We start from the raw sequence: 22,574 nt of genomic DNA on the forward strand, positions 1-22,574 counted from the left end.
ATTTTTATGTGAAAACGATCTCGCTCAGGGAGGTTGTTTGGATGTCTTTGTCTTTGTTATATACGGTGTAGCTCGGGCGATAGAGCAGGTCATCTACTGATCAGAAGGTTGGTGGTTCAATTCCTGGCTTCCTCTAGTCTTGGTCAAGATACTAACCCCAAATTGCTCTCTGATGCATCCATCTGGAGTGTGAATGTTAGTTAGAAAGCACTAAGAAAATTGTGCAAATGGGTGAATGCACAAGTTGTGTGAAGCACTTTGAGTGCTCAGAAGAGTAGTAAAGCACTATATAAGAACCAGTCCATGTATATTGGAATTCCCTTACTCCTCAACACATAATTCTTATAATGTAAATTTAATTTAAATATTACTATGAAATTTTGTACATTTTTAATAAATGATTACTTCAGATAGTTGTTTCATGTATGCCAGTAGTTTATAGTCCTCTCTTATTAACCTTTATTAGTTCCTTTATTAGTGGCCAAAGGAGACAGAGCCAACAGTGTGGACAGCCATGCAGACGAAGGAACTCTGCAGGACGACCTCATGCTGGCGGTGCAGGCAATGGGGATCTGGAAGGCAACCAGGAGGCCAGTGACGAAGACAGAGCACAAAAGGTAAAAGACTAAATGAACAACTAATTAGGAACTAGAAATATAAAAGATTAAATTAGGAAGCAAAGCTCAAGACAAAGAAACCAGGAACTACACAATAACAAAAAATGACGGTCCAAAAGTCCAAAAACACAAAAACAGGCAGCCAAAAACACCTTAGACCATGGCAATTTTTTTAATTACTCAAATGACACACACGCATTGTCTTTGCTGATGCTTTATTGCTAGATTTTTGAACAACTATGGAAAAGAAGCATAGAGAGTGGCTTACATTGCCCACAAGCATGGCTGCAATATTTTTGCATATAAAAGTCAAAGACAGAATGCCATGAAGTACAAGCACATAGATATTCAGCAGATGGTCAAATCCTTATTCTCTTATTGACTCATCTCTCATCAGTGACATTTAGCATTGAACTGACACATTTACTGACTCCTCATACTTATTCCCCATCTTTCCAAGAAGAACCCCATTTCTGGTGTGGAAAACCTCAGCCAAAGACGGACTCATGGCCGAGGGGATATACTCCTGACACTGGTTCCCACTAAGACTTGGTGCACACTCTACGATGTAGGAAAAGAAGAAGGTCCCATGATTCAGCATGCAGCTGTCGCTCACCTTCCCTGCTCGCAGATCAAATGAACACTCGCCTAACAGATCACTGTTCCAGTAACTGTCCTCATCATACACAGAAAATTTAAGTTTGTTTTTCATGTTGATGGTGATGGTTCCAAACTCAAATGTTTCTCTCCATCTAGGGTTGTCATCATTACTTATAATATCAGTGCGCTTTTTCTGATCACCAAATGTCACCTCCACTGAACCATCTGTTTGACTCCAGTCATCACCATACAGACCCTTTGCATAAAGTTTGAACACCTTTAAGGTTGCCAGACCTTTCCCAGCAGGACAGCAGTTTGACTTGATGTTCTGGTTACTGTTGCAGACACAAGCACAAGGATCTCTTGCGTTTGATCGGTGCCCAATCTTACAGGTTTCTGAACATTTCTTCAGCACTGCATTTTTCTTAATGTACTGCTCCACTTCTCGCTTCAGTCCCGCCCTGGCAGGATGATTTAATGGCAGTATGGTGTGTAGGGGTTTTAAGTTGTATTGGACCACGTCAGGGATACTTTTAAGAGAAATGAGCCAGTTTTTATAGGCCGAGGGGTCAGATTGGCCTGCAAAGAGGATATCACCTCCATCAATATCTCCACCAATGGCTTCTGTGTGCCGCTCATTAAATGAACTGCTGAAACTTTGATTAGACCCTAACATCTTTTTCTTTCTCTGACAGTGTTCATACTCTGCTTTAATACGGGCAGAATTTGCAAAAGTAGCTGAAGCTTCAACTGACAAACAGTCACTAACATCAGTATCTGTTAGTCCATTCATTGTAGCCATGCAGGTCTTGACAGCAGTGGTTGCTTTAATTTCACCTCCAAGAGACACTTGTGTGATGTAATGTGTTCCATAAGTGTCAATCAGATTGTGATATAATGGCGCAGTTTTAGAGGAATAAGGGGGAATATCCAAAGCCGACTTAAATTCTTGACTCAAAGGAGGACTTGTTGCCAGTCTGTAGCTGTGGAACAGAAAAGCATATAAATGCATTAATGTCTGAACCATTTTATTTGAATCACTTTAGATTTTCTTTCTATTAATTCAAAACAGAATCACAATACTAAGGAAACTGCCGCAAACTGTTGAGAAACAGGTGTGTCAAACATATGACCCACAGGTGAATCTGATCCAGTGTTTTGCACCAGGAAGCATTTTAAAAAAAAAAAAAAATCATTATGAAATGATTGCATCTTTACTCAATCTTAACTAGAGGTACATCATCAGTTTTACATTGTCTTACTGAAAAATGCATTAACCATGGCCAGCAATACTGAGGAACAATAATTAAGCTACAGACAGAAACAGGAAAAACTCAGACTTAATGATCTGATTAGTAAAAGTATGATACAATGAATATAAAAATTTTCAGTATATCATTTCTTTACATTTGACAATGTTTTTAATAGTTTTTTATGCGATGGTTTGGCTGCTCCACGCCACATACAGTGCAATTGGGTTATACATGGCATATACAGTACTGGGAAGGTCACCTTTAAAATGTATTCCACAGAATACATGCCCCAAAGTATATTTTGTAACATATTCCTTTACCTTACTCAATGAGAGTAACATATTCTGAATACTTTGGATTACTTAATATATTATCATGCTTTTTACAACTACATGAATGTACTATTGCTGTGTGATTTATTACTATTACTGCAGGTTACTCGCCATATCAATACCAACTAGATTTTTAAATCTTAATATAAATGAGTAACAGTAGGGGGGACATTAGGTAAGGCTGCACTTTTTGCAGCTCGTATAGAAAACTATTCCGCGCGTATATAAAACAGGTCCACAACTCCGAACCGTAGTAAAGGGACCTCTGGCTAATACGTTGGGTTCTGTGTCGGGCTCGTAACCGAAAACTAGCTTTACTTTCTTGTCTGGGTCAACTTTGCTAGCGAGAGACAGAGAGAGGCGTTGAAAGGCTGCTTCAACGGAACTTATTGTTTCGGAGGAAAAGACGAACACAGTGTACAGTCGAGTCTTAATAGCTTACTTACAACTGCGCTCGTCGGGCACTCTTTTTGGCTGCAGTGGTTATTATTATATTTACATGCTTCCATCTCCCGTTTCTGGTTTGTGACAGCTCGTACTTTTTGACTCTCCTTTTTCCTCTCTCCCTCGCGCTCACAGACACATAACGGGAATGGCAGTCCATTCTCCCTGCAGCGCGGACTACACTGCCCATAAGGCTACATTCTTTAGGGCTATGCCTGTAACACTCTGCCTACTGCCTTCATATTAAATACTTTTTTGAATAATGATTTTTAAAAATATGTCTTCACGACATTATGCGGGCTGCAAGTAGGGGTGACATGGGGCGCGGGGTTGAGACACAAGCTTTTCAAGATTCAAGATTCTTTATTTGTCACGTGCATGGTTATACAGGTATAACACGCAGGGAAATGTGACGTGATACGCTCCTCGACCGTGCAAAGAAAAAAAGAGAGAGGGACAGACAGAACTTTATATACAGTGAATGAGTATATACAAAGATGACATTATGTGCAGCAAATGGGTGAGTTATGTAAATTATATAAATAGAAATAAAATAAAATAAAACAATGTGGAAATTTACAGCTTGTGTACATTGCGTGGGAAGGGCTTTAAAGTGTCTTGTGCTTTAGCGAGGCCAGAAGGGTCAGGATGATATGAGAATGTGGTGTTGAGTCCTGTCTCAGTCACTTAAAGATGATGGGGGGGGGGCTGATTCAACACACAAGCATAGAGCCTCTTAATGCGTGTTTTGTTTGGGTTTCCACCAGCGTGGAATTACCAAAAATAGGGAACAGTCTAACACATGAAACAGGAAAAGACCACCGTGTACTCCATTTAATTCAACAAAGTGACTGTATTCTGAATACCACCTTTTAAGCGGTAACTGGAACGGAATACAGTTACTCATATTTTGTATTTTAAATATGTAACGGCGGTACATGTATTCCGTTACTCCCCATCACTGGGCATATAATTACGAATTGTTTGACACCACTGCTGTAAAATAAAATAAAATAAAAAGTCTCGGTAAATTTTAAAAAAAGAAGAAAAATATCCCCTGACATACTCACCTATAGTAATGACAGTTGATCGAATGGTGTAAGAAGGTGTAGCGGTCTTGTTTTGACTTTTTCATAGCAAAGGTGGAATCTCTTGAGTGAGAACCTCCTAAGCCAACCCCAACTGTTACTGAAGGATCTACCGGGATGTCAAGGCCAATTTTCCAGTTGTTGGATACAGATGATGTCGAGTCATTAACAAGAGTTTCAACAGAATCATAGACCACACTGGAGACCTTCAAACTGCACTTGGGCAGGGTTCTCCAGTCCACCACAGCAACAGGGACCTTCTGCTTCTCTCCATTCATGTAGCCGTTACGGTACATCCTACAGGTACCATTTCCAATCTTCCATGTTTCAGTGTCGATCACATAGGCACCTTTTCTCTCCATCGTCACAATGTCAAAGCCTTCACCACCCAAGTTGTAACCAGGGACAAAGTGAGCCTTTTCACACTCCTGTGGTGTACCAATGAAGCTCACACTGGATGGAAGGCACAAGGGAGTCCATGCCCAACACAGGAGCAGGACGTGCCACAGCCTTGCCATCTGAATGGAATCATTTAACAATGAGAGGAGAATAAATGACTTTTTTTATATGTATAAGTTTGAATATTTCGTTTTTTCTAATACAGAAAAGTAGTTTTCACACATGAACAGCAGTGAGACCAGAAATGAACCAGAAACGTACAACAAATGCTCAAGTCAAGAAATTTCTTTAAACAAGAAATAATTCTGTCGTCTTACCCTGACAGTTGACAGCCAGCTCAGATCAATAGCTTCTGTCATCTGAAGTATGCTAAAGTACTGATGTAGAAGTGGAGACTTCATTGTGCTCTTTTCACAGATTTTATTTTTAACTGCTCTCACACCCACAGAAACAATGTGCACTAGTTTTATTTCCCCTCACACCTCAAGCACATGGGGCAACTGTAGCTTGTGATAACCTCTTGATGCATTACAGAAACCTAATAAACAGTAACACACATGTTGTCTTTGCTGATGCTTTATTGCTAGATTTTTGAACTAAGTGCATTACAGTTTTGAGTTCTCACAAGCATGTTTGAGTTCAAAAAATATTTTTGCACATAAAAGTCAAACACAGAATGCCATGAAATACAAGCACATAGATATTCAGTAGATGGTCAAATCCTTATTCTCTTATTGACTCATCTCTCATCAGTGACATTTAGCATTGAACTCACACATTTACTGACTCCTCATACTTATTCCCAATCTTTCCAAGAAGAACCCCATTTCTGGTGTGGAAAACCTCAGCCAAAGACGGACTCATGGCCGAGGGGATATACTCCTGACACTGGTTCCCACTAAGACTTGGTGCACACTCTACGATGTAGGAAAAGAAGAAGGTCCCATGATTCAGCATGCAGCTGTCGCTCACCTTCCCTGCTCGCAGATCAAATGAACACTTGCCTAACAGATCACTGTTCCAGTAAGTGTCCTCATCATACACAGAAAATTTAAGTTTGTTTTTCATGTTGATGGTGATGGTTCCAAACTCAAATGTTTCTCTCCATCTAGGGTTGTCATCATTACTTATAATATCAGTGCGCTTTTTCTGATCACCATATGTCACCTCCACTGAACCATCTGTCTGAGTCCACTTGTCACCATACAGACCCTTTGCATAAAGTTTGAACACCTTTAAGGTTGCCAGACCTTTCCCAGCAGGACAGCAGTTTGACTTGATGTTCTGGTTACTGTTGCAGACACAAGCACAAGGATCTCTTGCGTTTGATCGGTGCCCAATCTTACAGGTTTCTGAACATTTCTTCAGCACTGCATTTTTCTTAATGTACTGCTCCACTTCTCGCTTCAGTCCCGCCCTGGCAGGATGATTTAATGGCAGTATGGTGTGTAGGGGTTTTAAGTTGTATTGGACCACGTCAGGGATACTTTTAAGAGAAATGAGCCAGTTTTTATAGGCCGAGGGGTCAGATTGGCCTGCAAAGAGGATATCACCTCCATCAATATCTCCACCAATGGCTTCTGTGCGCCGCTCATTAAATGAACTGCTGAAACTTTGATTAGACCCCAACTTGTTTTTCTTTCTCTGACAGTGTTCATACTCTGCTTTAATACGGGCAGAATTTGCAAAAGTAGCTGAAGCTTCAACTGACAAACAGTCACTAACATCAGTATCTGTTAGTCCATTCATTGTAGCCATGCAGGTCTTGACAGCAGTGGTTGCTTTAATTTCACCTCCAAGAGACACTTGTGTGATGTAATGTGTTCCATAAGTGTCAATCAGATTGTGATATAATGGCGCAGTTTTAGAGGAATAAGGGGGAATGGAGTCAACTGCCGACTGGAATTCCTGACTCAGTGGAGGACTTGTTGCCAGTCTGTAGCTGTGGAACAGAAAAGCATATAAATAAGTTAATTCAAATTGATTCCAACTATCATCATCAGAGAGATGTCAAACATTTGACTCACGGGCCAGATCTGGCCCACCAAAAATCTGGTCCACTGGATGGCTTTCAAAATGGAAAACTGCTAAGAATAAGCTTTAGACTTTTCACATTATTTTGCACCAGGAAGCACTGTCTTGCAAGTGATGAAAACAATACTTTCAACTGAACAGGAAACTCGTCATCCGTTTTAAATCCTGCTGACAAACACATTACTCATGACTATCTACACCAATTAATAATGGTTAAGCCATAGAATGAAAAATTGTAACATTATCAGCTGTTTTGTAACATGGTGAATGCTTTTCACTAGGGCTGGTTATCACTTTCGATTTCTATAACTGATTCGATTCCAATTCAATTCAATTTTGACTCAAACATTCAGAAATATTTCATTTCTGACCATTTATCAGTACCTATCCATATTTTTACATCTATGTATAAAAACAAAGCTGACACTTGTGAGACCACATCAGTGGTGTAATCATCACAGCAGATACCTTTGTGTCAAAGTAAGTGAAGATAAAACAGAAAAATATGAATGAGTTTTTCCTATCCTGACTTTTTATTGCAGATACGCACATTAAAAATATTCTCCAGTAGATCAGGTAATGTGCAACATATGAACAAAGTTACAGAGGTTTTATTCGGTTTTGTCATTATTTTTGCAAAAGCTTATATTTCTTCGCTATTGAACAGCAGAAATTAGGCTCTCTTGGCTGAAAGCACTGAATAGACGGTAGACTGGTGCATAACAGAGTAATGCAGAAAACAGAGATCTTTAATAGCAAACTGGTCTTCAAGTACAGAGTGAGAGAAAGCCATGCAGGAAGTGTGATTTTTTTTCCTGGTGCAAGCAAAACAGCAAGAGGGAATTTGTTATGTATAAGCCAAAATATGTTGTGTGCTATACAAGCTATCACCAGTAGTGGGCACCACGCCCTGTTATGTGCTGTGAAGTCTGGAAGACTTGGCCGTCTACTGTGCATGTACTGACTACGTGGCCAAGTGTGGATGGAAAACAAACAATAGCATGGTGAAAGTACTTCCAAGCTGTGGATTCGGTGAGCTGCTTTTTCTACAACGAGTCAGAAATGACAGTGTTGGCTGTAGACAGCGGATGCATCATGGCTGGAATGATTGGGCAGATGGATCCCTTTGATGATGCTGGTAAGCAGTGGGCAACATATATTGAACGTTTTGAGCATTGCATCCTGGCTAATGACATTCAGTCTGAGAAACAAGTGCCAGTGCTGCTGTGTGATGGGTCCCAAAACGTGTGGTCTGCTGCGTAACCTGGTAGCTCCAAACAAGCCTGCAGTATGACAATATTGTGGGAGTTTTGCAAAGGTTCTGGTTCCACAAGAGGAATCAGGGGGAACAGGAAACAGTCGCACAGTATGTGGTGGTGTTGAAAAGACTGTCAGAACATTGTGAGTTTGGTGTGTATCTGGAAGATGCTCTACGGGACAGATTTGTTTGTGGATTAAAGTGTGAAACTGTGGAGAAGCATCTTTTGACAGAAAAGGATCTCACGTTCTGCAAAGCAGTTGACTATGCCATGTTGGCAGAGACAGCAACACGTGAATTCAGCAGTTAAGTGGCTCTCTTAAAGTGAACACGGTGCTGTCGCAAAAAGGTGATGGATGCCATCGCTGTGGGAAAATGAATCATACTGATGATGACTGCTGGTACAAGGACCGTGACTGTCACCAGTTGGGGAGGAAAGGCCACACGAAACGCATGCGTAAAGGTAGAGCCAGAAGCAGCCAAGATTGGAACAGGAAAGAGAGAGACGGAAAACCTGAACTGAAAGGTAATGCAGTTAAACACAGAGTTAAGGACAAAAAGAGAAGAATTCATCATGTTGCTGGTGAGGAAAGTGAAAGTGAAGGAATCAGATCTGACACCGATAGTGAGTTGGAACTGTATTCATTGTCTCGAAAAGAGAGGGATTCACTTATCTCCCTGATGCCTGTAGTTAACGGGAAGAAAATGAAGATGGAGCTGGATACAGGGGGTGGTGTGTCTTTGCTCCCATGAGAACAGTACAAAAGTATGCTGAGTCAGTTGCTGCTGCAACCCACTGACATCATGCTGAAGACATACACTGGGGAACCGCTGGCACCAGAGTGGTTGGGAATTATTAAACTGAACTTGAAAGACGTTCATGCCAGAGAGCAAAGTGGAAATGACAATCTGGGGGCTGTGCTAACGAAACACTCAGCTGTTTTCTCTAAGGAGTTTGGGTCAATGAAAAGAATTAAAGCCAGATTGATTCTTAGGCCTGATAATGTAGCCAAATTCTGTCCACCATGTAACATGCCTTATGCTCTCTGACCTCGAGTGTAGGCTGAACTGAAACGCCTGACTGAACTTGGGGTCTTCACACCAGTGGGGCATAGTGCCTGTCAACAAGAAGGATGGCTCAGTGAGACTGTGTGGGGCTTTCAAGGTCACTCTCAATTCACAGCTCTGTGTGGATAAGTACCTACTTCCACGCATTGAGGACCTGTTTGCTTCTCTGGCAGGGGGTCAGCATTTCAGTAAGCTGGGCTTAGCAAATGCCTATCTACAGATGGAGGTAGAAGAGGAGTCTAAGAAGCTGCAGACTATTTTGACTCAAAAAGGGCTGTTCCGTTTCAATCATTTACATTTTGGTGGCATCACCAGTGTTGTTTCATATTGGAAAAGATTGGGCCAGTGTCATACAAAGTGAATATGGGAGCACAAGGAGTGTGGAAACGTCATGTGGATCAGATGCTGACATGTCCTGAGCCAGTATCTCAGCAGGTTGCACTGGATCCTCTGACAGGCACTCTTCATCCTCCTGCCCTCTGCGAGGTGCAACAGGAGTCACCGGACTAAGACCACCAGGTACCAGTACAGCTTCTTCCCTACAGCTGTCAGACTCCTGAACTCTGCCTCCTGACATCTGACCCACATTAAACTCATGGACTGAACAATACACACACCCACAACCACCCATTACTGAACACCCAATGGACAAAAACAAACAAATGGCCAACTGTACCATCATACACACAATAATAACATGGACTGAACCACCACTCACAAACACTAGCACTTTATATAACCTCTGTGGAAATTAGCCACATATCTCACTGATCTAAACTGCACTACTGTAAATTCTGTACAGACAATCATTTTGTACAATAATAATTATAGTTCTACAACTGTTTATAACTTGTATAGTTCATATTTCTGTATAGTTTCATATTTTTGTATAGTTTTCACATTTATACCCTGTTCATAGCCTGTACATAGCTTGTACACTCACTACAGCCTGTACATACTTGTAGTTACAGCATATTCATAACTTACCTTCATACCGTGTACATTGTAACATACCATAATAGACCCATATTTTGTACCCTCATACCTATAATAGATCCATTTTTTATTGCTAATATATATTTTGTAATATATCTATATTATTGCTAAAGCACTTTCTCAATAGATGCAAACTGCATTTTGTTGCCTTGTACTTGTGACATGTGCAATGACAATAAATTTTCTATTCTATTCTATTCTAAATGTCACCAGCCCAGAGTGATAGTGACACCTTGCTCCACCCTGGTACATCTCACCAGGAAAAGACTGTTGAACAAGTTCTGCGGACCACAATACCTCCAGAAACACACCAGTCTATTGAAACACTGAGTGTATACAGGTTACAGAAATTGTTAGACATTATCCAGTGAGGGTCACTAAGCCACCCACTTGTTACCGTGTTGTAAAATAAAAAAGAAAGAAAGAAAAGAAAAGAAGAAAAAAGAAAAGAAAAGAAAAAAAAAAGTACCATTTAGGTTAAGTGAAATATTTCTGTGGGCAGTGCTGCGGTCGCTTACCTTAGTGGGGAGAAGATGTTATGTATGAAATATACAGTGTGCTATACAAGCTATCGCCCCTGTTATGTGTGTGTAACTTTCTGAAGTCTAAGGAGCTTGGAAAGAAAAACACCGAACTTCTTTAAGTTGCTTGAAGATGTTTCACCTGTTTTAGCTATTTGGCAGTTGTTAAACCAGTTTTGTGAGCTTTAACCTGAGATTCTGGCGTTTCTGGCAAAATACATTAATATTTAAAAGTCGATTCGGGGTTTAATAAATCGATATCGCATTATTCAAACTAAAATCAATTTGAAGGGTGAAAATCAATTTTTTAAAATTACCCTTACTTTTCACATCATACAATAAAAACATGTAAAAATAATAATAAATATATATTATATATATATATATATATATAATATATATATATATATATATATATATATAATATTATAATATATATATATATATATATATATATATATATTATAATATATATATATATATATATATATAATATAAAAACCCACACGCCCTGCGGGCGGTTTACCTTCATACTCGGTCCTCTTGGAGCTTGAGTCCTGCCATTATCTTAGCTTGTTCCGGACTGCGTTCTTCTGGACAAGAGTTATTATAATATATATAATATAATATATATATATATATATTATATATATTTAATAAATATCGATTTATTAAACCCCGAATCGACTTTTAAATATTAATGTATTTTGCCAGAAACGCCAGAATCTCAGGTTAAAGCTCACAAAACTGGTTTAACAACTGCCAAATAGCTAAAACAGGTGAAACATCTTCAAGCAACTTAAAGAAGTTCGGTGTTTTTCTTTCCAAGCTCCTTAGACTTCAGAAAGTTACACACACATAACAGGGGCGATAGCTTGTATAGCACACTGTATATTTCATACATAACATCTTCTCCCCACTAAGGTAAGCGACCGCAGCACTGCCCACAGAAATATTTCACTTAACCTAAATGGTACTTTTTTTTTTCTTTTCTTTTCTTTTCTTTTCTTTTTTCTTCTTTTCTTTTCTTTCTTTCTTTTTTATTTTACAACACGGTAACAAGTGGGTGGCTTAGTGACCCTCACTGGATAATGTCTAACAATTTCTGTAACCTGTATACACTCAGTGTTTCAATAGACTGGTGTGTTTCTGGAGGTATTGTGGTCCGCAGAACTTGTTCAACAGTCTTTTCCTGGTGAGATGTACCAGGGTGGAGCAAGGTGTCACTATCACTCTGGGCTGGTGACATTTAGAATAGAATAGAATAGAAAATTTATTGTCATTGCACATGTCACAAGTACAAGGCAACAAAATGCAGTTTGCATCTATTGAGAAAGTGCTTTAGCAATAATATAGATATATTACAAAATATATATTAGCAATAAAAAATGGATCTATTATAGGTATGAGGGTACAAAATATGGGTCTATTATGGTATGTTACAATGTACACGGTATGAAGGTAAGTTATGAATATGCTGTAACTACAAGTATGTACAGGCTGTAGTGAGTGTACAAGCTATGTACAGGCTATGAACAGGGTATAAATGTGAAAACTATACAAAAATATGAAACTATACAGAAATATGAACTATACAAGTTATAAACAGTTGTAGAACTATAATTATTATTGTACAAAATGATTGTCTGTACAGAATTTACAGTAGTGCAGTTTAGATCAGTGAGATATGTGGCTAATTTCCACAGAGGTTATATAAAGTGCTAGTGTTTGTGAGTGGTGGTTCAGTCCATGTTATTATTGTGTGTATGATGGTACAGTTGGCCATTTGTTTGTTTTTGTCCATTGGGTGTTCAGTAATGGGTGGTTGTGGGTGTGTGTATTGTTCAGTCCATGAGTTTAATGTGGGTCAGATGTCAGGAGGCAGAGTTCAGGAGTCTGACAGCTGTAGGGAAGAAGCTGTACTGGTACCTGGTGGTCTTAGTCCGGTGACTCCTGTTGCACCTCGCAGAGGGCAGGAGGATGAAGAGTGCCTGTCAGAGGATCCAGTGCAACCTGCTGAGATACTGGCTCAGGACATGTCAGCATCTGATCCACATGACGTTTCCACACTCCTTGTGCTCCCATATTCACTTTGTATGACACTGGCCCAATCTTTTCCAATATGAAACAACACTGGTGATGCCACCAAAATGTAAATGATTGAAACGGAACAGCCCTTTTTGAGTCAAAATAGTCTGCAGCTTCTTAGACTCCTCTTCTACCTCCATCTGTAGATAGGCATTTGCTAAGCCCAGCTTACTGAAATGCTGACCCCCTGCCAGAGAAGCAAACAGGTCCTCAATGCGTGGAAGTAGGTACTTATCCACACAGAGCTGTGAATTGAGAGTGACCTTGAAAGCCCCACACAGTCTCACTGAGCCATCCTTCTTGTTGACAGGCACTATGCCCCACTGGTGTGAAGACCCCAAGTTCAGTCAGGCGTTTCAGTTCAGCCTACACTCGAGGTCAGAGAGCATAAGGCATGTTACATGGTGGACAGAATTTGGCTACATTATCAGGCCTAAGAATCAATCTGGCTTTAATTCTTTTCATTGACCCAAACTCCTTAGAGAAAACAGCTGAGTGTTTCGTTAGCACAGCCCCCAGATTGTCATTTCCACTTTGCTCTCTGGCATGAACGTCTTTCAAGTTCAGTTTAATAATTCCCAACCACTCTGGTGCCAGCGGTTCCCCAGTGTATGTCTTCAGCATGATGTCAGTGGGTTGCAGCAGCAACTGACTCAGCATACTTTTGTACTGTTCTCATGGGAGCAAAGACACACCACCCCCTGTATCCAGCTCCATCTTCATTTTCTTCCCGTTAACTACAGGCATCAGGGAGATAAGTGAATCCCTCTCTTTTCGAGACAATGAATACAGTTCCAACTCACTATCGGTGTCAGATCTGATTCCTTCACTTTCACTTTCCTCACCAGCAACATGATGAATTCTTCTCTTTTTGTCCTTAACTCTGTGTTTAACTGCATTACCTTTCAGTTCAGGTTTTCCGTCTCTCTCTTTCCTGTTCCAATCTTGGCTGCTTCTGGCTCTACCTTTACGCATGCGTTTCGTGTGGCCTTTCCTCCCCAACTGGTGACAGTCACGGTCCTTGTACCAGCAGTCATCATCAGTATGATTCATTTTCCCACAGCGATGGCATCCATCACCTTTTTGCGACAGCACCGTGTTCACTTTAAGAGAGCCACTTAACTGCTGAATTCACGTGTTGCTGTCTCTGCCAACATGGCATAGTCAACTGCTTTGCAGAACGTGAGATCCTTTTCTGTCAAAAGATGCTTCTCCACAGTTTCACACTTTAATCCACAAACAAATCTGTCCCGTAGAGCATCTTCCAGATACACACCAAACTCACAATGTTCTGACAGTCTTTTCAACACCACCACATACTGTGCGACTGTTTCCTGTTCCCCCTGATTCCTCTTGTGGAACCAGAACCTTTGCAAAACTCCCACAATATTGTCATACTGCAGGCTTGTTTGGAGCTACCAGGTTACGCAGCAGACCACACGTTTTGGGACCCATCACACAGCAGCACTGGCACTTGTTTCTCAGACTGAATGTCATTAGCCAGGATGCAATGCTCAAAACGTTCAATATATGTTGCCCACTGCTTACCAGCATCATCAAAGGGATCCATCTGCCCAATCATTCCAGCCATGATGCATCCGCTGTCTACAGCCAACACTGTCATTTCTGACTCGTTGTAGAAAAAGCAGCTCACCGAATCCACAGCTTGGAAGTACTTTCACCATGCTATTGTTTGTTTTCCATCCACACTTGGCCACGTAGTCAGTACATGCACAGTAGACGGCCAAGTCTTCCAGACTTCACAGCACATAACAGGGCGTGGTGCCCACTACTGGTGATAGCTTGTATAGCACACAACATATTTTGGCTTATACATAACAAATTCCCTCTTGCTGTTTTGCTTGCACCAGGAAAAAAAATCACACTTCCTGCATGGCTTTCTCTCACTCTGTACTTGAAGACCAGTTTGCTATTAAAGATCTCTGTTTTCTGCATTACTCTGTTATGCACCAGTCTACCGTCTATTCAGTGCTTTCAGCCAAGAGAGCCTAATTTCTGCTGTTCAATAGCGAAGAAATATAAGCTTTTGCAAAAATAATGACAAAACCGAATAAAACCTCTGTAACTTTGTTCATATGTTGCACATTACCTGATCTACTGGAGAATATTTTTAATGTGCGTATCTGCAATAAAAAGTCAGGATAGGAAAAACTCATTCATATTTTTCTGTTTTATCTTCACTTACTTTGACACAAAGGTATCTGCTGTGATGATTACACCACTGATGTGGTCTCACAAGTGTCAGCTTTGTTTTTATACATAGATGTAAAAATATGGATAGGTACTGATAAATGGTCAGAAATGAAATATTTCTGAATGTTTGAGTCAAAATTGAATTGAATTGGAATCGAATCAGTTATAGAAATCGAAAGTGATAACCAGCCCTAGTGAAAAGCATTCACCATGTTACAAAACAGCTGATAATGTTACAATTTTTCATTCTATGGCTTAACCATTATTAATTGGTGTAGATAGTCATGAGTAATGTGTTTGTCAGCAGGATTTAAAACGGATGACGAGTTTCCTGTTCAGTTGAAAGTATTGTTTTCATCACTTGCAAGACAGTGCTTCCTGGTGCAAAATAATGTGAAAAGTCTAAAGCTTATTCTTAGCAGTTTTCCATTTTGAAAGCCATCCAGTGGACCAGATTTTTGGTGGGCCAGATCTGGCCCGTGAGTCAAATGTTTGACATCTCTCTGATGATGATAGTTGGAATCAATTTGAATTAACTTATTTATATGCTTTTCTGTTCCACAGCTACAGACTGGCAACAAGTCCTCCACTGAGTCAGGAATTCCAGTCGGCAGTTGACTCCATTCCCCCTTATTCCTCTAAAACTGCGCCATTATATCACAATCTGATTGACACTTATGGAACACATTACATCACACAAGTGTCTCTTGGAGGTGAAATTAAAGCAACCACTGCTGTCAAGACCTGCATGGCTACAATGAATGGACTAACAGATACTGATGTTAGTGACTGTTTGTCAGTTGAAGCTTCAGCTACTTTTGCAAATTCTGCCCGTATTAAAGCAGAGTATGAACACTGTCAGAGAAAGAAAAACATGTTGGGGTCTAATCAAAGTTTCAGCAGTTCATTTAATGAGCGGCGCACAGAAGCCATTGGTGGAGATATTGATGGAGGTGATATCCTCTTTGCAGGCCAATCTGACCCCTCGGCCTATAAAAACTGGCTCATTTCTCTTAAAAGTATCCCTGACGTGGTCCAATACAACTTAAAACCCCTACACACCATACTGCCATTAAATCATCCTGCCAGGGCGGGACTGAAGCGAGAAGTGGAGCAGTACATTAAGAAAAATGCAGTGCTGAAGAAATGTTCAGAAACCTGTAAGATTGGGCACCGATCAAACGCAAGAGATCCTTGTGCTTGTGTCTGCAACAGTAACCAGAACATCAAGTCAAACTGCTGTCCTGCTGGGAAAGGTCTGGCAACCTTAAAGGTGTTCAAACTTTATGCAAAGGGTCTGTATGGTGACAAGTGGACTCAGACAGATGGTTCAGTGGAGGTGACATATGGTGATCAGAAAAAGCGCACTGATATTATAAGTAATGATGACAACCCTAGATGGAGAGAAACATTTGAGTTTGGAACCATCACCATCAACATGAAAAACAAACTTAAATTTTCTGTGTATGATGAGGACACTTACTGGAACAGTGATCTGTTAGGCAAGTGTTCATTTGATCTGCGAGCAGGGAAGGTGAGCGACAGCTGCATGCTGAATCATGGGACCTTCTTCTTTTCCTACATCGTAGAGTGTGCACCAAGTCTTAGTGGGAACCAGTGTCAGGAGTATATCCCCTCGGCCATGAGTCCGTCTTTGGCTGAGGTTTTCCACACCAGAAATGGGGTTCTTCTTGGAAAGATTGGGAATAAGTATGAGGAGTCAGTAAATGTGTGAGTTCAATGCTAAATGTCACTGATGAGAGATGAGTCAATAAGAGAATAAGGATTTGACCATCTACTGAATATCTATGTGCTTGTATTTCATGGCATTCTGTCTTTGACTTTTATGTGCAAAAATATTTTTTGAACTCAAACATGCTTGTGAGAACTCAAAACTGTAATGCACTTAGTTCAAAAATCTAGCAATAAAGCATCAGCAAAGACAACATGTGTGTTACTGTTTATTAGGTTTCTGTAATGCATCAAGAGGTTATCACAAGCTACAGTTGCCCCATGTGCTTGAGGTGTGAGGGGAAATAAAACTAGTGCACATTGTTTCTGTGGGTGTGAGAGCAGTTAAAAATAAAATCTGTGAAAAGAGCACAATGAAGTCTCCACTTCTACATCAGTACTTTAGCATACTTCAGATGACAGAAGCTATTGATCTGAGCTGGCTGTCAACTGTCAGGGTAAGACGACAGAATTATTTCTTGTTTAAAGAAATTTCTTGACTTGAGCATTTGTTGTACGTTTCTGGTTCATTTCTGGTCTCACTGCTGTTCATGTGTGAAAACTACTTTTCTGTATTAGAAAAAACGAAATATTCAAACTTATACATATAAAAAAAGTCATTTATTCTCCTCTCATTGTTAAATGATTCCATTCAGATGGCAAGGCTGTGGCACGTCCTGCTCCTGTGTTGGGCATGGACTCCCTTGTGCCTTCCATCCAGTGTGAGCTTCATTGGTACACCACAGGAGTGTGAAAAGGCTCACTTTGTCCCTGGTTACAACTTGGGTGGTGAAGGCTTTGACATTGTGACGATGGAGAGAAAAGGTGCCTATGTGATCGACACTGAAACATGGAAGATTGGAAATGGTACCTGTAGGATGTACCGTAACGGCTACATGAATGGAGAGAAGCAGAAGGTCCCTGTTGCTGTGGTGGACTGGAGAACCCTGCCCAAGTGCAGTTTGAAGGTCTCCAGTGTGGTCTATGATTCTGTTGAAACTCTTGTTAATGACTCGACATCATCTGTATCCAACAACTGGAAAATTGGCCTTGACATCCCGGTAGATCCTTCAGTAACAGTTGGGGTTGGCTTAGGAGGTTCTCACTCAAGAGATTCCACCTTTGCCATGAAAAAGTCAAAACAAGACCGCTACACCTTCTTACACCATTCGATCAACTGTCATTACTATAGGTGAGTATGTCAGGGGATATTTTTCTTCTTTTTTTAAAATTTACCGAGACTTTTTATTTTATTTTATTTTACAGCAGTGGTGTCAAACAATTCGTAATTATATGCCCAGTGATGGGGAGTAACGGAATACATGTACCGCCGTTACATATTTAAAATACAAAATATGAGTAACTGTATTCCGTTCCAGTTACCGCTTAAAAGGTGGTATTCAGAATACAGTCACTTTGTTGAATTAAATGGAGTACACGGTGGTCTTTTCCTGTTTCATGTGTTAGACTGTTCCCTATTTTTGGTAATTCCACGCTGGTGGAAACCCAAACAAAACACGCATTAAGAGGCTCTATTGCTTGTGTGTTGAATCAGCCCCCCCCCCATCATCTTTAAGTGACTGAGACAGGACTCAACACCACATTCTCATATCATCCTGACCCTTCTGGCCTCGCTAAAGCACAAGACACTTTAAAGCCCTTCCCACGCAATGTACACAAGCTGTAAATTTCCACATTGTTTTATTTTATTTTATTTCTATTTATATAATTTACATAACTCACCCATTTGCTGCACATAATGTCATCTTTGTATATACTCATTCACTGTATATAAAGTTCTGTCTGTCCCTCTCTCTTTTTTTCTTTGCACGGTCGAGGAGCGTATCACGTCACATTTCCCTGCGTGTTATACCTGTATAACCATGCACGTGACAAATAAAGAATCTTGAATCTTGAAAAGCTTGTGTCTCAACCCCGCGCCCCATGTCACCCCTACTTGCAGCCCGCATAATGTCGTGAAGACATATTTTTAAAAATCATTATTCAAAAAAGTATTTAATATGAAGGCAGTAGGCAGAGTGTTACAGGCATAGCCCTAAAGAATGTAGCCTTATGGGCAGTGTAGTCCGCGCTGCAGGGAGAATGGACTGCCATTCCCGTTATGTGTCTGTGAGCGCGAGGGAGAGAGGAAAAAGGAGAGTCAAAAAGTACGAGCTGTCACAAACCAGAAACGGGAGATGGAAGCATGTAAATATAATAATAACCACTGCAGCCAAAAAGAGTGCCCGACGAGCGCAGTTGTAAGTAAGCTATTAAGACTCGACTGTACACTGTGTTCGTCTTTTCCTCCGAAACAATAAGTTCCGTTGAAGCAGCCTTTCAACGCCTCTCTCTGTCTCTCGCTAGCAAAGTTGACCCAGACAAGAAAGTAAAGCTAGTTTTCGGTTACGAGCCCGACACAGAACCCAACGTATTAGCCAGAGGTCCCTTTACTACGGTTCGGAGTTGTGGACCTGTTTTATATACGCGCGGAATAGTTTTCTATACGAGCTGCAAAAAGTGCAGCCTTACCTAATGTCCCCCCTACTGTTACTCATTTATATTAAGATTTAAAAATCTAGTTGGTATTGATATGGCGAGTAACCTGCAGTAATAGTAATAAATCACACAGCAATAGTACATTCATGTAGTTGTAAAAAGCATGATAATATATTAAGTAATCCAAAGTATTCAGAATATGTTACTCTCATTGAGTAAGGTAAAGGAATATGTTACAAAATATACTTTGGGGCATGTATTCTGTGGAATACATTTTAAAGGTGACCTTCCCAGTACTGTATATGCCATGTATAACCCAATTGCACTGTATGTGGCGTGGAGCAGCCAAACCATCGCATAAAAAACTATTAAAAACATTGTCAAATGTAAAGAAATGATATACTGAAAATTTTTATATTCATTGTATCATACTTTTACTAATCAGATCATTAAGTCTGAGTTTTTCCTGTTTCTGTCTGTAGCTTAATTATTGTTCCTCAGTATTGCTGGCCATGGTTAATGCATTTTTCAGTAAGACAATGTAAAACTGATGATGTACCTCTAGTTAAGATTGAGTAAAGATGCAATCATTTCATAATGATTTTTTTTTTTTTTTAAAATGCTTCCTGGTGCAAAACACTGGATCAGATTCACCTGTGGGTCATATGTTTGACACACCTGTTTCTCAACAGTTTGCGGCAGTTTCCTTAGTATTGTGATTCTGTTTTGAATTAATAGAAAGAAAATCTAAAGTGATTCAAATAAAATGGTTCAGACATTAATGCATTTATATGCTTTTCTGTTCCACAGCTACAGACTGGCAACAAGTCCTCCTTTGAGTCAAGAATTTAAGTCGGCTTTGGATATTCCCCCTTATTCCTCTAAAACTGCGCCATTATATCACAATCTGATTGACACTTATGGAACACATTACATCACACAAGTGTCTCTTGGAGGTGAAATTAAAGCAACCACTGCTGTCAAGACCTGCATGGCTACAATGAATGGACTAACAGATACTGATGTTAGTGACTGTTTGTCAGTTGAAGCTTCAGCTACTTTTGCAAATTCTGCCCGTATTAAAGCAGAGTATGAACACTGTCAGAGAAAGAAAAAGATGTTAGGGTCTAATCAAAGTTTCAGCAGTTCATTTAATGAGCGGCACACAGAAGCCATTGGTGGAGATATTGATGGAGGTGATATCCTCTTTGCAGGCCAATCTGACCCCTCGGCCTATAAAAACTGGCTCATTTCTCTTAAAAGTATCCCTGACGTGGTCCAATACAACTTAAAACCCCTACACACCATACTGCCATTAAATCATCCTGCCAGGGCGGGACTGAAGCGAGAAGTGGAGCAGTACATTAAGAAAAATGCAGTGCTGAAGAAATGTTCAGAAACCTGTAAGATTGGGCACCGATCAAACGCAAGAGATCCTTGTGCTTGTGTCTGCAACAGTAACCAGAACATCAAGTCAAACTGCTGTCCTGCTGGGAAAGGTCTGGCAACCTTAAAGGTGTTCAAACTTTATGCAAAGGGTCTGTATGGTGATGACTGGAGTCAAACAGATGGTTCAGTGGAGGTGACATTTGGTGATCAGAAAAAGCGCACTGATATTATAAGTAATGATGACAACCCTAGATGGAGAGAAACATTTGAGTTTGGAACCATCACCATCAACATGAAAAACAAACTTAAATTTTCTGTGTATGATGAGGACAGTTACTGGAACAGTGATCTGTTAGGCGAGTGTTCATTTGATCTGCGAGCAGGGAAGGTGAGCGACAGCTGCATGCTGAATCATGGGACCTTCTTCTTTTCCTACATCGTAGAGTGTGCACCAAGTCTTAGTGGGAACCAGTGTCAGGAGTATATCCCCTCGGCCATGAGTCCGTCTTTGGCTGAGGTTTTCCACACCAGAAATGGGGTTCTTCTTGGAAAGATGGGGAATAAGTATGAGGAGTCAGTAAATGTGTCAGTTCAATGCTAAATGTCACTGATGAGAGATGAGTCAATAAGAGAATAAGGATTTGACCATCTGCTGAATATCTATGTGCTTGTACTTCATGGCATTCTGTCTTTGACTTTTATATGCAAAAATATTGCAGCCATGCTTGTGGGCAATGTAAGCCACTCTCTATGCTTCTTTTCCATAGTCGTTCAAAAATCTAGCAATAAAGCATCAGCAAAGACAATGCGTGTGTTTCATTTGAGTAATTAAAAAAATTGCCATGGTCTAAGGTGTTTTTGGCTGCCTGTTTTTGTGTTTTTGGACTTTTGGACCGTCATTTTTTGTTATTGTGTAGTTCCTGGTTTCTTTGTCTTGAGCTTTGCTTCCTAATTTAATCTTTTATATTTCTAGTTCCTAATTAGTTGTTCATTTAGTCTTTTACCTTTTGTGCTCTGTCTTCGTCACTGGCCTCCTGGTTGCCTTCCAGATCCCCATTGCCTGCACCGCCAGCATGAGGTCGTCCTGCAGAGCTCCTTCGTCTGCATGGCTGTCCACACTGTTGGCTCCGTCTCCTTTGGCCACTAATAAAGGAACTAATAAAGGTTAATAAGAGAGGACTATAAACTACTGGCATACATGAAACAACTATCTGAAGTAATCATTTATTAAAAATGTACAAAATTTCATAGTAATATTTAAATTAAATTTACATTATAAGAATTATGTGTTGAGGAGTAAGGGAATTCCAATATACATGGACTGGTTCTTATATAGTGCTTTACTACTCTTCTGAGCACTCAAAGTGCTTCACACAACTTGTGCATTCACCCATTTGCACAATTTTCTTAGTGCTTTCTAACTAACATTCACACTCCAGATGGATGCATCAGAGAGCAATTTGGGGTTAGTATCTTGACCAAGACTAGAGGAAGCCAGGAATTGAACCACCAACCTTCTGATCAGTAGATGACCTGCTCTATCGCCCAAGCTACACCGTATATAACAAAGACAAAGACATCCAAACAACCTCCCTGAGCGAGATCGTTTTCACATAAAAATAAAACTAATGGACTTACAAACATAAAATTGCAAGAAAAAATAGGTAACTGTTTATTCAGTTTCTGTAATGCATCAACAGGTTATCACAAATTACAGTGGCTCTATGTCTTTTATGTGTGAGGGGAAATTAACTAGTGCACATTGTTTCTGTGGGTGTTAGAACAGTTAAAAATACAATCTGTGAAAAGAGCCCAAGGAAGTCTCCACTTCTACATCAGTACTAGAGCATACTTCAGACGATGGCAGGTACTGATCTGAGCTGGCTGTCAGGGTAAGACGACAGAGTTATTTCTTGTTTAAAGACATTCCTTGACTTGAGCATTTTTTGTATATTAATAGTCTCACATGTATTTTCAGTAAGTAATGCCTGAAAAGGTTTAGGGCTGCAGTGTGAGATGTGTAAGAATGTTTAACTTTCGTTT

General features: G+C 40.2%; 3 protein-coding genes across 3 annotated transcripts; 1 reads left to right on the forward strand and 2 right to left on the reverse strand.

Annotated features, from left to right (window-relative positions):
• Nucleotides 1-831: 831 nt before the first annotated feature.
• LOC121813488 (perforin-1-like) lies at nucleotides 832-5,179 on the reverse strand. Its single transcript, XM_042217287.1, has 3 exons — nucleotides 5,051-5,179; nucleotides 4,317-4,852; nucleotides 832-2,200 (listed from the first exon to the last, which is right to left on the reverse strand). The coding sequence occupies exons 1-3, from the start codon at nucleotides 5,132-5,134 to the stop codon at nucleotides 1,021-1,023; spliced, it is 1,800 nt and encodes a 599-aa protein (XP_042073221.1). The 5' UTR covers nucleotides 5,135-5,179; the 3' UTR covers nucleotides 832-1,020.
• Nucleotides 5,180-5,489: 310 nt separating this feature from the next.
• On the reverse strand, nucleotides 5,490-9,138 carry LOC121813486 (perforin-1-like). Its single transcript, XM_042217285.1, has 2 exons — nucleotides 9,077-9,138; nucleotides 5,490-6,723 (listed from the first exon to the last, which is right to left on the reverse strand). The coding sequence occupies exons 1-2, from the start codon at nucleotides 9,136-9,138 to the stop codon at nucleotides 5,505-5,507; spliced, it is 1,281 nt and encodes a 426-aa protein (XP_042073219.1). The 3' UTR covers nucleotides 5,490-5,504.
• A 7,834-nt stretch (nucleotides 9,139-16,972) lies between these two features.
• LOC121813487 (perforin-1-like) lies at nucleotides 16,973-21,727 on the forward strand. The gene is made up of 3 exons (XM_042217286.1): nucleotides 16,973-17,101; nucleotides 17,300-17,835; nucleotides 19,953-21,727. The coding sequence occupies exons 1-3, from the start codon at nucleotides 17,018-17,020 to the stop codon at nucleotides 21,130-21,132; spliced, it is 1,800 nt and encodes a 599-aa protein (XP_042073220.1). The 5' UTR covers nucleotides 16,973-17,017; the 3' UTR covers nucleotides 21,133-21,727.
• Nucleotides 21,728-22,574: the final 847 nt, after the last annotated feature.

The sequence above is a fragment of the Haplochromis burtoni genome, unplaced genomic scaffold, assembly GCF_018398535.1.
Source record: "Haplochromis burtoni strain Fernald_Lab_line unplaced genomic scaffold, NCSU_Asbu1 Contig_1780, whole genome shotgun sequence".
NCBI lineage: Eukaryota > Metazoa > Chordata > Actinopteri > Cichliformes > Cichlidae > Haplochromis > Haplochromis burtoni.

Bases quoted from the DNA above. Each gene is read 5' to 3' on its own strand.
- LOC121813488 (XM_042217287.1), bottom strand. From the start codon at position 5,134: ATGAAGTCTCCACTTCTACATCAGTACTTTAGCATACTTCAGATGACA. The intron at 4,853-5,050 runs GTAAGACGACAG...GATTCCATTCAG, and splicing joins GCTGGCTGTCAACTGTCAGG to ATGGCAAGGCTGTGGCACGT. The intron at 2,201-4,316 runs GTGAGTATGTCA...TCTGTTCCACAG, and splicing joins ATCAACTGTCATTACTATAG to CTACAGACTGGCAACAAGTC.
- LOC121813486 (XM_042217285.1), bottom strand. From the start codon at position 9,138: ATGCCCCACTGGTGTGAAGACCCCAAGTTCAGTCAGGCGTTTCAGTTC. The intron at 6,724-9,076 runs GTCAGAGAGCAT...TGATGATGATAG, and splicing joins CAGTTCAGCCTACACTCGAG to TTGGAATCAATTTGAATTAA.
- LOC121813487 (XM_042217286.1), top strand. From the start codon at position 17,018: ATGAAGTCTCCACTTCTACATCAGTACTTTAGCATACTTCAGATGACA. The intron at 17,102-17,299 runs GTAAGACGACAG...GATTCCATTCAG, and splicing joins GCTGGCTGTCAACTGTCAGG to ATGGCAAGGCTGTGGCACGT. The intron at 17,836-19,952 runs GTGAGTATGTCA...TCTGTTCCACAG, and splicing joins ATCAACTGTCATTACTATAG to CTACAGACTGGCAACAAGTC.